The 16,987-nt window shown below is 35.7% G+C and overlaps 2 protein-coding genes across 2 annotated transcripts; one reads left to right on the top strand and one right to left on the bottom strand.

Annotated features, from left to right (window-relative positions):
* Nucleotides 1-1,203: 1,203 nt before the first annotated feature.
* LOC132139201 (DNA polymerase kappa-like) lies at nucleotides 1,204-9,008 on the bottom strand. The gene is made up of 14 exons (XM_059547736.1): nucleotides 8,555-9,008; nucleotides 8,185-8,304; nucleotides 6,671-6,823; nucleotides 6,366-6,497; nucleotides 6,147-6,291; nucleotides 5,441-5,632; nucleotides 5,209-5,333; nucleotides 4,966-5,132; nucleotides 4,820-4,852; nucleotides 4,598-4,694; nucleotides 4,012-4,183; nucleotides 2,152-3,237; nucleotides 1,980-2,028; nucleotides 1,204-1,603 (listed from the first exon to the last, which is right to left on the bottom strand). Exons 1-14 carry the CDS (start codon nucleotides 8,669-8,671, stop codon nucleotides 1,501-1,503), a joined length of 2,691 nt encoding a protein of 896 aa, XP_059403719.1. The 5' UTR covers nucleotides 8,672-9,008; the 3' UTR covers nucleotides 1,204-1,500.
* A 655-nt stretch (nucleotides 9,009-9,663) lies between these two features.
* LOC132139217 (interferon alpha/beta receptor 1-like) lies at nucleotides 9,664-12,167 on the top strand. Its single transcript, XM_059547737.1, has 7 exons — nucleotides 9,664-10,212; nucleotides 10,327-10,444; nucleotides 10,684-10,844; nucleotides 10,978-11,132; nucleotides 11,235-11,379; nucleotides 11,546-11,706; nucleotides 11,919-12,167. Exons 1-7 carry the CDS (start codon nucleotides 10,116-10,118, stop codon nucleotides 12,054-12,056), a joined length of 975 nt encoding a protein of 324 aa, XP_059403720.1. The 5' UTR covers nucleotides 9,664-10,115; the 3' UTR covers nucleotides 12,057-12,167.
* The last annotated feature ends 4,820 nt before the right edge of the window (nucleotides 12,168-16,987 follow it).

A 16,987-nucleotide genomic window follows, 5' to 3' on the forward strand; every position in this document is an offset into this window, starting at 1 on the left:
GTTTCGCATGCGCGCTTTTGCTCGCTCGGTCTAGATTCCGGGAGATTTTAACTAATTTGCGGGTCTCAGGGAGCCGCTTTCAATATGCGGGAGACTCCCGGAACTTCCGGGAGACATGGGATGTCTGCCTTTCTGAATGGAATTACACATGCTTTAATACGATCTGCTTTGACCGTCATTGGAAATCTGAATACCTACCATTTAAAATTCTGCTTCCATCTGAAATATTTCTTAGCTTTGATGATCATGTCCACAATAATCACCATATTCCCTCTCGCTCCAAGAGCCATTTTATTTTACTGTGAAAGAAAATAAAAATGTACCAGAATAACTTCAAACAAATGGCCTATTTCTCTATGGCCTTAAACTCTTCGCAGGCAGTGTAAAATGTCAGATACGGAACCTTGGTCTTCTTTGTCAAGTTCTCTCATTTGCAAGTCATCAACAATGTACACCACAATATCAGTGTGATTGTTTAGGCCCTCCTGAGCACGAAGTTATTTACATTTATGCCTTAGATGTTCAGCAATAATAAGCTACGGGGTGTTACACAATTGCCGTGGCAGATGTTGGCACTTACTTTTTAATTGCATTTGCAATGTACACAATTCAAGAGTTGAAATACAATGTTATATTTTTATTACACACACAAGTTGTGGTCAAAATTACTATCCCCCTTGGTAAATATGAGCAAGAAAGACTGGAAATAAATCTGTATTGTTCATTCTTTCCATACATTCAGTACAACTGAAGCTAAGGCTTCTATTGATTATTGGTGAACATTCATTCAAAAAGATTGAATAATTCTTACCAAACATTTGTACTGCACTTCTTTACAATAATATAAATAACATCATATCTTTCAGGGAAAGAATAGCTGAATGCACAAGAATAAAGTGGTTTAATTAGTTTCCAAACAAAGAAAAAAACACCCTATACCTTATACTTCCATACCATTACATGAGATCAAGATGGCAATTTGTATTAGTTTTTTTCACATTAATTTTAGGTGCAAATTATCTTATGTCATGGTCTATACAGTGCTTTACAACATCCATACAAAATTAAATGCACATTTGTATTCATGCATAGAATAAAATGATAAAAAAAATATTGGAGTCATTCATCATTGATATATAAATGTAAATTTAACATCAATTATATACATAAATACTGAAAGGGGCAAGTAAAAAATGAATTTATATATATATGAATGAAATATTTTTCCACCACGCAAATACTCATTTCGATAAATACAAAAAAATATACCCAAACTGATTTTCAGCTTTGTGCCAGAGCATATCATCTTCACAGATACATCTCTTATGGTCATCTTATCAAAGATCTGCTTTTCTTCAAAATATATTAATTCTTCAGGCTGCATAATTTTTACTTGTTCCATTAACATATTCCTTTAGGTAGATCCAGAAAAATCATCATGGATTATAATGCTTCCTCCTAATAAATTAATATGATGATCTGTCTGAATTTGTAAAGGAATTAGATGTTCTGTCTGGAGTTGCCTTTGAAGAACTTGTCGATTGTGTGTTTTGTGCTCAACACTTTGATTTTCTTCGAGGGAGGAAGAGGAGATGATCCTTGCCTGTAGTTAAAAAACATAACAGTCAGGAGACACAAAAAAAATGTACATTAGTGTTAGAGTTTAGGGCTAGTAAGATTTTTAAGATCTCTATGAACAATTCCTCTTGCTCAAAAATACAGTAATGTTAAATATTTTAACAGTTTTCTATTTGAATATGTATTAAAATATATAATAATTATAAAATAATAAAATAATCTATTTTTTTCTGTGATGGCAGAGTTGAATTTTCAGCATCATTACTCCAGTCTTCAGTGTCACATGATCCTTAAGAAATCATATAATATACTGATTTGGTGCTCAAGAAACGTTTTCTTTTTTATTAATATTATCAGTGTTGAAAAAGCAGCTCAGTATCACCTTTTACACAGTTAAATACCTTTTGCTCTTTTCTACTTTAGAAACTCTTCCCTGGTCCCCCAATTGGCCTGTAAAACACAAACAAAACAAATCTAATGTATTATAATAATTTCCCTTCTGTATAGCATGATATCATTATTATAACTAATGCAATTCCTTACATTCTTTAACTTTTTAATTTCTGCACTGACCTCGCACACTGCTGAGTGCTGAATCTGAATGATTCACAGGAGGCTGAGATTCTCTAAACTCTAGCAGAACTTCCTGGTTAAGACACATATCCACATGCCTGTTGAAGAGTGCAAGGTCATCAGTGCTCTGTGGCTGACTGCACACGGGACACGTCAACAACAAGCCTTTCGAAGCAGATGAAATCTCAGTGACAGCCTCAAGACTTGCTGTTTGTGATGCTTTAGAACTAGACTCAGAAAGAGGCATCTTCTTTTTATGAAGAACAGAACGCTTTCCATTTATTTTTGTCCTGTGAGCAAAAAATGGAGTCTTGAAATCACTGCCGTCATCAGTTTCCTCCACAGGCACAGAGATGCTAGTGGACGGCTTCTCTTCATCACAGGATGGGTCGTGGCTAGAGGATTTTAGAGTCTTGCTTTCTGAACTTGATGCAGGTGGTTTGCTGTCGAGCTCTTCCTTTTCCTTAACCGCATCTGAAGCTGTGGGTTCATTATCCACTGCACTGCCCTTCAGACATTCATCAATATGGCTGTTGAAGGCTGTAAGGTTTACATCCTTCATCTCTTTATTGCACACAGGACAGATCAGACACAGCGGCACCTGGGTTGAGATTTTAAATGGTGGCTTTAAAACTGCAGGTTTGTTTATGTAGCTTGTTGCGTCTGTCCATGAGTTTGTAGTTGACAAACATTTTGCTGATGTTGTGTCTGATTGAGTGTTTGTTGTTGATAGATCTGTCTGTGCAGCAGCTGCGTCAACACTATAGTTTGTTGTGTCTGCACCAACGATGACAGACATTTGTTCCTGCTGTTGCTGAAGTCTTTTCATCTGTGCTCTTTGAAAAAACGATTGCTGCTGAGGTCCTCTAGGTTTGGGTATTTGCTCAGACACAGAGGGTACTTTCATCTCAGTGGAAGGTGGCTTTAGGCAACTGGCAGCATCACTGTCGTCGCCTGCTTTGAGCGCAGATCCAGCACACTGTGTGAAACTCCCTGAATCAGATCCACCTTTCTGCAGAAATCCCATTATACTCTTCTGAAGAGGCTTTTTATCTTCAGCACTGATAAAGCCGGACACTCGAACGCCTGTTGAAAATCATCACATATTTCTTCATTAGCATGACAATTTCAGAAACTTTATTATGTGAAATAATCACACCCAAAGTAGCTTCAGATATAAACAAAATATATATATATGATTTTATTGTCTGTTTCTTTGTGCATGACGTCAAACACTGCAATGACGAATTGTTTAGATTTCATATGCATTTAAAAGTCCTAGCAAATATTGTATACCATGATACAATAAACTTTAGAGAAAACTAAAGTTAAAGGTATTAACAATAATATTTTATTATTATTATTATTATTATACAGTTCATCATTTTTTGTTTAGACTGAAGTATATATATTTTATTTATTTATTTGCTTTTGTTTGACAAGGGCACATTAAATCGTTCAAAAGTGACAGTAAAGACTTTTATTGGTCTAATGTTACCAAAAAAAAAAAAAAAAAAAAAAAAATATATATATATATATATATATATATATATATTTTGTACAAATGCAGTTAATTTGAACTTTCCCTAAAAAAAATATATTTTCTTTATTAGCTAATCAGCATATTAGGATGATCGTTGAAGTATGAAATATAATAAAATTGAAAACAGATATTTTAATAATATTGTAAAATTTCACAGTATTACTGTTTTTACTGTATTTTTTACTCTATTTTGATTAAATAAATGTATCCTTTGTTATTTGATATACGTACACACGCATATATATATATATATATATATATATATATATATATGAAAAAAAAAGGATAAAAACAATAAGATGAGTTGCAATACATACCCATGAGTCTCAGTTTCAGTGGCTGAGGACTGACACTGTCAATCTCAACTTTGAGAAGGTCCTTAGCAGCTGCAAAGATCTCCTCCTCAGTGCAGACAGTGTACTGCAGTGTAAACGCTCTGGACTTCACTTCAAATTTGACATTCTTCAGCTTTAAAGTGACAGTTTTGCCCTATAGTACAAACACAAAGAAATACATTCCATCTTATGAATGCGAGACCAATATTTCTAGATGTTTACATTTATACTAATTGTGTATATACATTTTTTTTGTACATGTTTCTGCACATAATAAACTATGTGCAAATAATTCAGGGGGTTTTAAAGACAAGTCTAAAACATCCAAAAAGTAGGGAAGTGAAACAATCGAGAAGATTTCCTATACAACACAAATACAAAATTACATATCTTCAAAACAACATCTGCAAAAGCAACTCTGGAATATGGTAATGATATTGATGTTCAAACCAAAGCAACTGAGATTTAATAAACAGATCAATCGAAAGATGAATAGTTCAGAGAGATATGGAAGTTTTTGCTGGCTCTTTCCGCCACTCTGTATAAAGATGAGAGAAACTACTTTTACCTTGAGGCCCTCCCGCTGTAGGTCCTGTGCCAAGTCATGACAGAGATCCCTGCACAGGGAATACTGCTCCTCTGCATCACTCATCTCCCCAAACGTCCTAAAATAAAAGAGCGAATAAAAATAACACAAATAAACTGAGGGGAGGAGGAAACAGAATGTTGATTTCAAGTTTACAGAAATGTTTGGATCTGAAACATGTGCTGAAGACTGTGAGCAGATTACCTCTCAGTGCTCATGCTTTTTCTTTCGGAGTCCCTGAAACAAAAGACCAGTTTTTCCATGAAACATTAGAAACCAAATTTTTATTCTGTATCAAAGAAACTACTAGGCAAATATGTCTGACAATGCAACATTAAAAAAGGACACACCTCTCCATACATGTGGAGCCCAAACCCAAAGATATGTGAAGGAAATTATGCCAGGAAGTTCCCGAGAAAAGCAGGGAGAGTAGCGCCATCTGCTGGCCCAGCTGGTCACAGTTGACAATACCCAAAGCAGCCAGCATCTTCTCAGTAACCTTTCCAACACCAGACACCTGGAATAAATAAACAATAATATTAGGCCACGTTATTGAGCTATAGAACAGTTATAGATAAATGGGTCAGACAGACCTTTCTGACAGGAAGATCCTTTATAAACTCCATCACAGCTTGTCTCTCAGGAAGAATTCGGTACTGGCCATTGGGCTTGTTCTTATCACTGCATACTTTTGCAAGCATCATGTTTGGGGCGATGCCTATCAGAGAAAATACTCTACATTTCTTACATAATGTGTGAAGACTGCATATGCTTACTTCTGCAATTTAAGTATAAAAAAGTAACTAAAATGATCCAGTCTCTCACCTGCACTGGCAGTAAGAGATGTTTTCTGCTGAATTCGGAAGCGCATCTCCCTCACAGCCTCCTCTGCACTGGTCCCAAACACCTCTGCCTTCCTATCAGCCCCTGAAAGAGAGGGCGAGGAGCTGGGACTGTCCTCAAACAGCACAGGAGACAGCTCATCTTTCTCTGCTGTAGACCTGTCTGCATCATTTTCTTTTAAAGAACGACATAAAGAACATAAATCATGCTTTTATAATCACTCATGATAAAAGACACTTTCATTGTCAATGTTTTCACAAGGTAAAAATTGGACCTCTTTTAAAAGTCCACTAGCCCAGGGATTTTCAGTCTTTAAGACGTGATGGACCCCTCTTGTCAGAGACCCCAATCCTAAAATGTAAACATTTTGTATAAAGACCCTATTTATACTGTAAAATAGTATATTATAAACTTCATATAGTATTTTAAGTTTAATTTATTTAAATAGAATGTTTGCATCTGATGTATGATGAACACTGAAATCAACTTTGTGCAGATTACCTCCCAATGCTCATGCTTTGTAAGCTTTATATATTATTTATTAATTTATTTAAATATGCTTTTAATTTATTTAATCCTGTTTTTTTTTTAATTTAAACTTATTTAGACTTTTTTTTTTATACACTGTTTATCTCTAAACTTTTCCTCAGCACGGACCCCAGCTTGAAAAGCCCTGCACTTAACGCACCTGTCGTAGCATCACAGATGCAATATGTTCTCATGGTCTCCGGCCAGTGCTTTCGCTGCTCCAGGTGCTCACTGAGATCCAGATAAGCCTCGTCCAGACTCATAGGCATGAAATGAGGGTCATATTCTGAAAATATCTCTCGCACCTTTAAGACAGACCCAAGCATTAACAAACAGTAGCTATGACTATTGAATACCGAAGGGCTAATATACAACATACCTGGGCACTCACTGCTCTGTATTTGTCAAAGTTAGTCGGCACAATGACAAGATTTGGACAGAGCTTCTTTGCAATGAACCCTGGCATTGCAGCACGGACACCAAACCTCCTAGCGTGGTAATTGGAGGTTGACTGAAAATGATAATTTAAAATAAAAATAAAAAATGAAGACGTGTTGCTGTTATATCTTTCACTTGGATGTTATAAGTTGCACTGGGTAAATACAGCTGGATAAAACAAAAACTGTGTCTGACTTTTCTATACCCACTGTATGTGACGATGCAAGGTTTATTTTAGATTCTCACCAGCATGCTCATGGATCCCACTGCCATCGGTCTGTCCTTCAGCTCCGGGCAGTCTCTCATCTCAACAGCAGCATAGAATGCGTCCATGTCTACATGAACTATCACACGGCCCAACTCTCGACTTCTCTCCAGTTCACACCTCAGTTTGTCCACCTATGGCATGAAAACTCTTTCATACTCTAATTTAATGCAAAAAAAAAGTGACGTGACGTGACATACAGCCAAGTACGGTGACCCATACTCAGAATTCGTGCTCTGCATTTAACCCATCCAAAGTGCACACACACACACACACACACACACACACTGTGAACCCACACCCGGAGCAGTGGGCAGCCATTTATGTTGCGGTGCTCGGGGAGCATTTAGGGGTTCGTGCCTTGCTCAAGGGCACCTAAGTCGTGGTATTGCTGGCCCGAGACTCGAACCCACAACCCTAGGGTTAGGAGTCAAACTCTCTAACCACTAGGCCATGACTTCCCGTAGTCACTGTATACGTTATGTAATGCTCACATAAATATGTCTAGGTCATGTTTCACCCCAGTTTATATTTTGCATAAAGACAACATAGCTTATTTTAGGATCATTAAAGGGTTAGTTCACCCAATAATCAAAATTATGTCATTAATAACTCACCCTCATGTCGTTCCAAACCCGTAAGACCTCCGTTCATCTTCGGAACACAGTTTAAGATATTTTAGATTTAGTCCGAGAGCTTTCTGTCCCTCCATTGAAACTGTGTGTACGGTCTACTGTCGATGTCCAGAAAGGTAAGAAAAACATCGTCAAAGTACTCCATGTGACATCAGAGGGTCAGTTGTGAGAGAGTTCAAAACTCTGCAGTGTAGTGATATCCGGTTCGCGAACAAATCACTCGATTTAACCGGATCTTCTTGAACCAGTTCACCAAATGGAACTGAATCGTTTTAAACGGTTCTCGTCTCCAATACGCATTAATCCGCAAATGACTTAAGCTGTTAACTTTTTTAATGTGGCTGACACTCCCTCTGAGTTCAAACAAACCAATATCCCGGAGTAATTCATTTACTCAAACAGTACACTGACTGAACTGCTGTGAAGAGAGAACTGAAGATGAACACCGAGCCGAGCCAGATAACGAACGAAAGATTGACTCCATAATTTTGATTATTGGGTGAACTAACCCTTTAAGGTTTATTGCATGTGACATTATTTTTATGACAATAAAGCACAACTGTCATTACCATAATGACTTCAGATGTATTATTTTTGAGTTTGTAATTCTCAATATTTTTACAATTGTGTAAAAACTTTAAAGAGGGCCATCCTGCACAGCCAAAAAAAATGTTTTAATTAATATCAATATTTTTTTTCAATATCTTTTGATTTAAATAAAATCTATTTTTTTCTATATGATAGTGCAAATTAGATTTTTACACATTACGATAATAAAATCGACACAGTAACAATGTGTGTGTTCACATGGTGAGGAATCCAATCCTAACATTTCTGACAATCATTACAGAGTTGGTTACCTCTGCTTGTGCTTGCTTCATCAGTTCTTTAGTGATTCTTGCTTTTTGCTCCATCATCTTCTCAATGCGCTGATTCACCTGCTGCTCCTTCTTCAGTTCATTCTCATAAAATCTAGACCCCTGCCATTCAAAATAAAGTTTATTTTTCTACTGTACAACACTAGGTACTTGACATTAAACAATGTAAACATTCAATGTGACTTACTATACTTCACTAAAACATGTAATAAAAGACTGAAACCCCCTGACATATGCTACACTTCACCTGCTATGGACATTCATACAGTCTGAATACAAAGTAAACAAACAAGTGACGTTATGTATTTTGTGTGTGTGTGTGTAACTTAAGAAAATAAACAGCTGTTCAAACCTTGGAGGTTTCCAGAATGATCTTGTTGATCTTGTCTCTGTCCAGGCCCTCCATGCCAGCCTTGTTATCATTGAGAGCGATCCTGGAGAGAAGATCCGCTCCCTGGTGACTCTCCATCTTCTGTTTACTTTGACTTTCACCCGATTCACTTTGCCTGGCTTAATTCATCTTTATTGTTGGAGCTAAAGTAAATCCTCCGATCCAGTGATCGGCTGTCATGTAACTTAGGCTAAATGTCTGAAGTTATTCTGACAGCAGGCAAAATAATGATTTTCCCCTGTACTTTTTGGTTGGATGAATATAGTATAAACAGGTATTAACCGAGTTACTGCCTAATAGATATACATTTATAAACACACACACAAAGCAAGACTGAACAATGTTGTAAACTAAAAAACTAGAACAATATAAACCCCGTCGACTGTTCGAGTGTTTTGAACGTCTTGTTCTTGAAAAGGAACATATCCGTCATGATCGTCTATATCGCCACCTGCTGTACTGGAAGATGAACATATCAGGATGTACAGTTGACAGTTCTCTATGTAAGCACTGTCTATGGATGTAAGGATTTTTGTTTTGGATCGAGTTGGGATTAAGTTAAATTAATACCAGGATCACTTCATCACTTCACTTTTAAAACACGGAGAAATTGTCACAAGGTCTATATCTTACTAAAAATGCTTTCAGCCAAGAATCATGATGTTGTCTAAAATAAATAAATAAATACATTTATGCATTTAGCAGACGCTTTTATCCAGAGTGACTTACAATGGTGGTTATGACGTGTGTTTTAAATGTATAAAACGTTGTATTATAGCTATGGTTTTATAACTGTGTCTGTTTCATGACAGATATGTTTCACTATTGTTTTACTATTGGCAGCTTACCCCAAAAAGTGGCTATTTTGTGGTCGACTCTATATGTCTACACAAAAACTGAAACCTATGTATAAACCTTCTACCTTCAGTGACAAATAAAAATTTGAACGCGGTCAAAGAGTGCACTGTATCGATCAGAAAATCTAACACGTGATTTTAGTTTCGCTCTTGGCTAGTGCCGAGAAATGATCGCTAGGCCGTCGCAAAGTCTCGCGAGTGTTCATTATGGCATTTAATTTATTGTAATTTCCGACCTGCGTTTTTGCGCCTTTGCCTTGAAAATCATTTCGGGAAGAGGGCCCCTTTTGTTGTGTTTGGTTAGAGTCCAAAATTGTAATCTTTACTCCGTCCGTAGTATCAGCAAATGCGCTTCTCGCGATATTTTGCGGCAGTCAAGACTTCCAGATAACGACGAGTGGGCGGTAAGCGAGAGACGAAAGAGGATCTGAATCATCGACTGACTGTAAAATAACATGTACAAATGGGAATTATGCTTAAAGAGATAGTAAGAACAGTGCTGTGACGGTGTTTTTATTTATTTATTTTTATATCGGGTTTAACAGATAGTTTTGACTTTCAATTTTATTGTGTGAGTCTCTTATAGCTGCACACATTTACTTTGTTTATCGTAAAAGGACGTGGCGTGTTTCCTCAAGAAAGCCACAAAATGTCGCGTTCACGAAATGGACAGATTTCACGGTGAAAGATATGAATTACAAATCAACAAAATGATCCGCCACGTTTTCGTAGGGGCTGTTTTTATGCTGTTAATCAACTTCGGTAAGGACACAAAAAACATGATGTGTGGAATTGCAGTAACTGTAATATTAAAAAAGAGCGTATGATTACTGTCATATTCAGAACCGAGAATACTTCCTGTCTGTTTTATTTCAGAGGGGACATCCTGCTTAAATCCGCCTCAGGGTGTCAAGTTATTCGGATCATATCTGCAGTGGAAGAAGCCTCCCGATGAAGACAGTGTGCTGTATTCACTGCAGTATAAACGGGGCTTGTAAGCATGTGGTCTTCAAGGGATAGTTCTTATTCTGTCATCGTTTATTCTTATGTTGCCCTCATGTTGCTGCAAACGCTTAATATGTTCTTTCCGAACTGGAGCACAAAATGATAAGTTAGACAAAATGGGCAGTCACTGTTCCCTCTTATTAGGCCTGAAATTGTGAAATTGGATGGTGACTTAGGTCTTAGTAGAAAAACTAACTTCTTCTCTATGGTTACTTTGATTTTTTTTAGCAAATCAGAAGATGAATGGTACAATGTGACGAGCCATAACAAGACAGAATTAAGATTTAAAATCACTCCTGAGTTTTATGGAGCAGAATTTCGGGTACGCACAGAGAAAGGAAATAACACGTCTGAATGGAAATATTCAACGAAAGTCCAGTGTGTAAACAGTAAGGAGTGCTTTATGTGGTTATATGTCCCGTCAATTTTAAATTGACATGTTTGTCACATCTAATATGTAACATAAACTCAAGAGCTCATATTCACCTTGTTATACATTTCTTTTTTCATCCTGTTTTACAGCTAACGCTTGTGTTCCTGTGATGAAACTGTCTGTAAAACCTGGAAAGGTTTATGTGACTATGGATCATATGGACGGCAGCTTGAAATATGAACATGGAGAACATATTCAATTTAATGTTTCGTTCTGGAAAGTGGATAATGGAGGATACTCGAAGGTCTCTTGCATCCTTCACACACAAAAAAATCACATAAACTTAATTCACTATATTCCTGTAAGAGGACTATTGTGAAGCTGATAAGAGTTTTTGATCCTACAGGTAGAGTCTATTATTACAAATAGCAAGAAACAAATACTTGAACTGGAATCAGGGCAAAACTACTGTTTCCAGGTTCAGTATCTCTTCTATGATAAGCCTTATGGAAATATTAACAACCAAAGTTGTGCAATCATCCCAGAAACGCGTAAGTCTTCTTCACTTATTTATTACAAGCTGCACAAGTTTGATTCACATTGTTTGTGATGAAACGAAACCCAATTAGTCAGTTTAGTAGATACTGAAATGAATTGCATGCTTTATTAATTAATTGCATTAATTTGTTTTACTGAAAACTCTTTTTTCCTGTGTAGTGGAAATGATGAAGAGCCGTGATTTGCTGTTTATTATATCAACTACACTGCTTGTTACGGCCATGTGTGGAGTGTTCATTTTTCTGCTTTTTAAACACCACAAAAAGGTCAAACCGCTGTTACAGCCCCTCCGCCTGGAAATTCCTGACCACTATCTAGAGGTACACATCCATATTTAGAATTATCACTTCACTGAGATAAAATAAAGTAACTGAATACAAACTCAGTGTTATACTTTACTTTTATGGGCAGGTTGTCTTGCTACCAGGTCATAACTCTCTCTTAAATGATCATGCATCACTTAGAGTCAGATGTGAAGTGTTTTTTTATTTGTTTTTTTATTAAATGAGTTCTATTTTCTCTCCCTTTATAGTTTTTTAGGTCTGGGGAGTTTCCTCTGCAAGCATGTCCAATTCCCAGCTGTCAAAGTTTACAGTCATGTGACATGATCCTAGTAATGGAGAACAGCAGTGTGAAGCAGAAAGTCCAAGAAGAGGAACAAGTTGTTTAACTTAACGATTGTGTTTGTCTTTATGCATATTAAATGTATATACTTTTTTCGGTACATACTATGCTTTGCACATCACTAACAAACTATATTCAGATCGGTCCTTTGTAAGTACAGTTTTTTTTTTATACATACTGGTCGAGGATCAGAAAATGGTTATATGGTTTATATTGCTGAAAATAGAGTATATATATTTTTTCCATTGATTTTAGCTATTTGAGTTAGATTATATTACAGTGTTAAATATTTTTAGCTCTATTAACACTAAATATGAAAATCATTGTTGCACCAGTTTTAGGACAATCGAATCGCTTTCTGCCTCGTTCCTGTAGCTCAATTGGTAGAGCATTGCATTATCAAGCGCAAGTTTGGGAGTTCGATTCACCGGGAACACATGGTGGATAAAAATTGATAGCATGAATGCAATGTAAGTCGCTTTGGAAAAAAGCTTCTGCTAAATGCATAAATTTAATTAAAAAAATAAATAAATATATATATATATATACTCCTGTTACAACACAAGACACAAGTGCTCACTTTTTAGTATTCCATTTTGTATTTAGTTACTTGAAATTCATTCTAAGTAGCAGTATACATTTGGTATTGTCTATTTTCTATTTCTGAATGTGCTTTTTTGTGAAATTTACTTGGTTGCATATAACATTTCATGCAATGAATGCAGTTTTCTACACTGATAGATTCTAAATGGAAGAAAGGAGGATCTTTGAAGAGCAGTGTTGTTTTCAGAAGAATACTTGTCAGAGCTTATTTTAATTATATGTGACCCTGGACCACAAAACCAGTCTTAAGGGTCAATTTTTCAAAATTGAGATTTATACATAATCTGAAAACTACATTGATATATGGTTTGTTATGATAGGACAATATTTGGCAGAGATACAACTATTTGAAAATCTGGAATCTGAGGGCGCAAAGAAATCAAATTATTGAAAAAATCGCCTTTAAAGTTGTTCAAATGAAGTTCTTAGCATGCAAATTACTAATCAAAAATAAAGTTTTTATATATTTACAGTAGGAAATTGACTAAATATCTTAATGGAACATGAGCTTTAATTAATATCCTAATGATTTTTGGCATAAATTGAAAATCAATAATTTTGACCCATACAATGTATTTGTGGCTATTCAAATAATACCCTAGCGACTTAAGACTGGTTTTGTGGTCCAGGGACACAAATGTTAAAAGTTAAAAGTTTTTTTTTGATAAAATGTTGAGCTTGTATATATTTTTATGTTCACCATGCATTTGACAAGCAATACCAACTAAGTTAGTAGTTGTTGTGGTCAATATTTTTACACTGTAAAATGCACTTAACATAATAGTGTAGTTTGAATGGAAGTTGTTTGATCAATTTTTTTTTTTATAATGCATCAATGAAACTACTGCTAATTGAGAAAAACCACTTGCTTTGGTTTCAGTTTAAGCCAGAGATCAGGTATTTGACTTTAGAACTGTGAAATCCCTGAAAAATTTAAATGTTTGTCTCCTTTTTTTGTTTAGTTTTTCTTGTACAGATTTTGTATAAACGTGCTCAAGAGGATGTGTACAACTTTCATAATTAAAAGAAAGAAAATAAATGGTTTGCTTTTCTGTGATCGAAATAAGGGCTATTTATTTATAAAGAACAATGTATTCTTATTATATGATATAACATGTAACTGAACTTGCTCAACAGGATTTGAGTTTCGTAATTGTGAAAAAGGAAAAGAAACTTGAAGATTAAGATAAGGCCTATAAATAAATTATTCTAATGACATAATATGGAACTTTTGCCAGGAGTGAAACATTTTTCTTTTTCCAGTTTTTTTTTACAAGACAGCACAAGCTTGACAATCAAGCTCGTCTTTAGTGAGTTACAGTAGTACTCCCTTCCCAAACTCTGCTGCTTTAAGAAAACCTAATTATATATTGCAGCATTGCACATCTTTTACCTGATGAAAAGACTCATCTGGTTATTCATAAAGAAAAGCTGGGAGTCAAAAGCCATTTTAGATTGAACTATGAACTTGTGCACCCTGTGTTTTCTTCACAGAACATCCTATCGTTGCATAAGACAAGTAAAGAATTTGCCAGTGGCAAACAATGTGTTGGATGGCTTTAGAGATGACAAGGAATAGTCGTAAACCCCTTAACTGTTCCTCCTGATGCCTTTGTCCCAATATACATCAAAGGACTTTTATTAAAAAGCCTCCATGCAAACGCACAGTGAGGAACAAAGAGCTTCAAATACGTCATGACAGACAGGTGTCCAAGTAGATGATGCATTACATCTGGATGTTTGTGTCCTGAGAAAGACACATTTATGTAAGAGTTTATTTTCTAAACACTGTTACCTAAACAACCATGGACCAATATCCCTTCTGAAAAAGCAGCTTGAAGCAGCCTGAGAAGTTTAGCTGGTCTTGGATGGTTTATTCAGCTAAGCTGGTCTAGCTTGGCTACAAGCTGCTGTTCAGCTGGATGCTGTTGTGGAAAAATTCTTGGCTGAGAAAGGTTGTCAACTTTTGTCTTCTTTCATACTTTGCAAAGAGAGTAAGATACTTTCATACTCAAACCTGCTAAAACCAGTTCTTTCTGCTGGTTAAGATGCTCAGGATGTATCTTTCTATATGCAACAATGATGATTCAACAAAAGACTCTTCTTGAACATTTCATATGCAGCAAAGTAAGAAATTAAGTAAACAAAGTAAATTTCCATCACAATGGCCTGTTAGTTTCCCAGCTTATAACCAGACAAAACCATCTAAGACTGGCAAACCAGTTTAGGTTTAGCTGTTTAGTTGTTGTTTGTTTTACTTTGCAAAGATTGGAGGTCTTTCACTATAGGATCAAACCGTGTAGAACAACCCTGATATGGTTACCTTTGGTCTAATAAAACCATTCTTGTGTGCAAAGGTCGATCCCTCAAGAAAAGATTTAAAGCATGGAAAGAAGTAAGAACTTTTGATTTAAAATTATCTTTTAAATGTATCTTTTTTCAAGGTAATCATATTGGAGTGGCAATTTTTTTTCAAATCTATTAATTATGTGTGTTCTTTGATTATTTGAACAGGATTGATTTCTATATGAGCCTGTAAGAATGAATTCTCTCTTGTTACAGTATGTTAACTACCATTCAAAAGCTTGGGGTCAGTAATTTTTTTAAACTAATACAAAAGAAGTAAAAGTATATGCACAAAAATATTAAGCAGCAAAACTGTTTTTAGCATTGCTTATAATTAATGTTTCTTGAGCTGCATATCAGCATATTAGAGTATAACAGTATATTAGAATGATATCTGAAGGATCATGTGACACTGAAGACAGGAGTGATGATGCCGAAAATACAGCTTTTGCACAAACAAACATTTTAAATAGCCAACACATGTACGTGCACATGTCTTTAGCCAAAGCACAAACCATGGTTAAATATTTGAGACTCAAAACATATTCTTATGTTTCAAACCACATCACAACTTTGAACTTACTAGATATAAATTCTTATCTGTTTATGACAAGCTTAGATATATTTATTACTGCAATGGACTTTCAAACTAACTTGAACAAGATGATGGCAACGAGTGATTTAAAGAGTAAATTATCATATTCAAACAACTTTAACAATTTGAGCCTTTAAACAAATCAAATTGGAGTGTTTTCATTATAGATTCTGTGATGATAGTGATGATTTGTTTGATTTGTCTATTAAGTATTTGGTTAATGCTGATGGTTCTAACGTTTGGACATAGTATTTTGAGAGCTCGGTGCTCTTACTGGAAGTTCGAAGGCAAAACTCAGCAGTGTTTAGGTGTCACTATAGCTCCCTTGAGTCCAAGACAAGAGCCCTCTCACTCTCACGTTGAGTGTCTGTCTGTGTATTTCTCTCTTGCCTCAAGGTGAGAAGAGTTCACTTGTCTTGTTTATCTATCTATGAGAAGGAAACGATGACAGAGAAACAAACAAACAAAAAAATAGATCGATAAACTGCATAGATTTCGCTCCACTCTACATGAAATAAGATGACCTGGATCAGAAATGCCTCAGCAGACAGTCCACGGTCATAGAGCCAGTTGAGACTTCAAAACTCTGGCATAACATCACAAAGTAAAAACTTTAGCAGGCTCTCAGAGAGATGTGGGAGAAGAGAAAGGTTTGGAAGTTTGGTAAGAGATCATCTGCCAAGAAAAAATGCCAGTAGGACATCTAGGCTTTCAAAATCACTTAGTTCAGTGGTTTATTTTGCTTGTTTAAAACCTGCGTATAACACCATATCACAGACAGTGTTAATTCAATTCTACATTTTGTAGGCTATTTTTCAGAGTCATACTTTATACATATAATTTTCACCTCTGTCCCTGTCTGTCCACATGTAACCTTTTAGAGTTGGAATGAAATTAGGGCAACATGAGGGCTGCACATTCATGCATGCCAGTTTCTGCCTAAATAAGGGCAATATTCAAAGAGTAATTTACAATGACTAATGTGTTTGAGAATAAAGGCAAAATAAAGCATATGGAGAGAATCAAGTACAATATTCATTCTGAACTCTATGTTTTAAAAACATTTGCTATTTGAAGGACTGCAACAGTTGTCTGATTTGTCAAGCATGTAAATGTACATCCATGTGATAGTAGTCATTGTTAGTCTTTGTAATTTATGTTATTGAACAAAACATAGAATATTTTCAAATATGTTAATCACAGTCCTTATTTTACTCTAAAATTGAAAACTCATAAGAAACTGATAAGGGAACACGAGGCTAGTAAATGCTAAATCTTTCCTGGGTTTTAGGACTACAAAATGGTTATCTCAGTGAAGGAAGTTAAATATCTTCCAAATCAAAAACCAACCTCTCTTGCTCTTTCATAAGATTAACAATTTGCTCAGTGGCCTACAATCATACGGCTTTGACAGAGGTTAACTCTAGTTATAG

Source organism: Carassius carassius, chromosome 4 (genome assembly GCF_963082965.1).
Source record: "Carassius carassius chromosome 4, fCarCar2.1, whole genome shotgun sequence".
Classification (NCBI taxonomy): domain Eukaryota; kingdom Metazoa; phylum Chordata; class Actinopteri; order Cypriniformes; family Cyprinidae; genus Carassius; species Carassius carassius.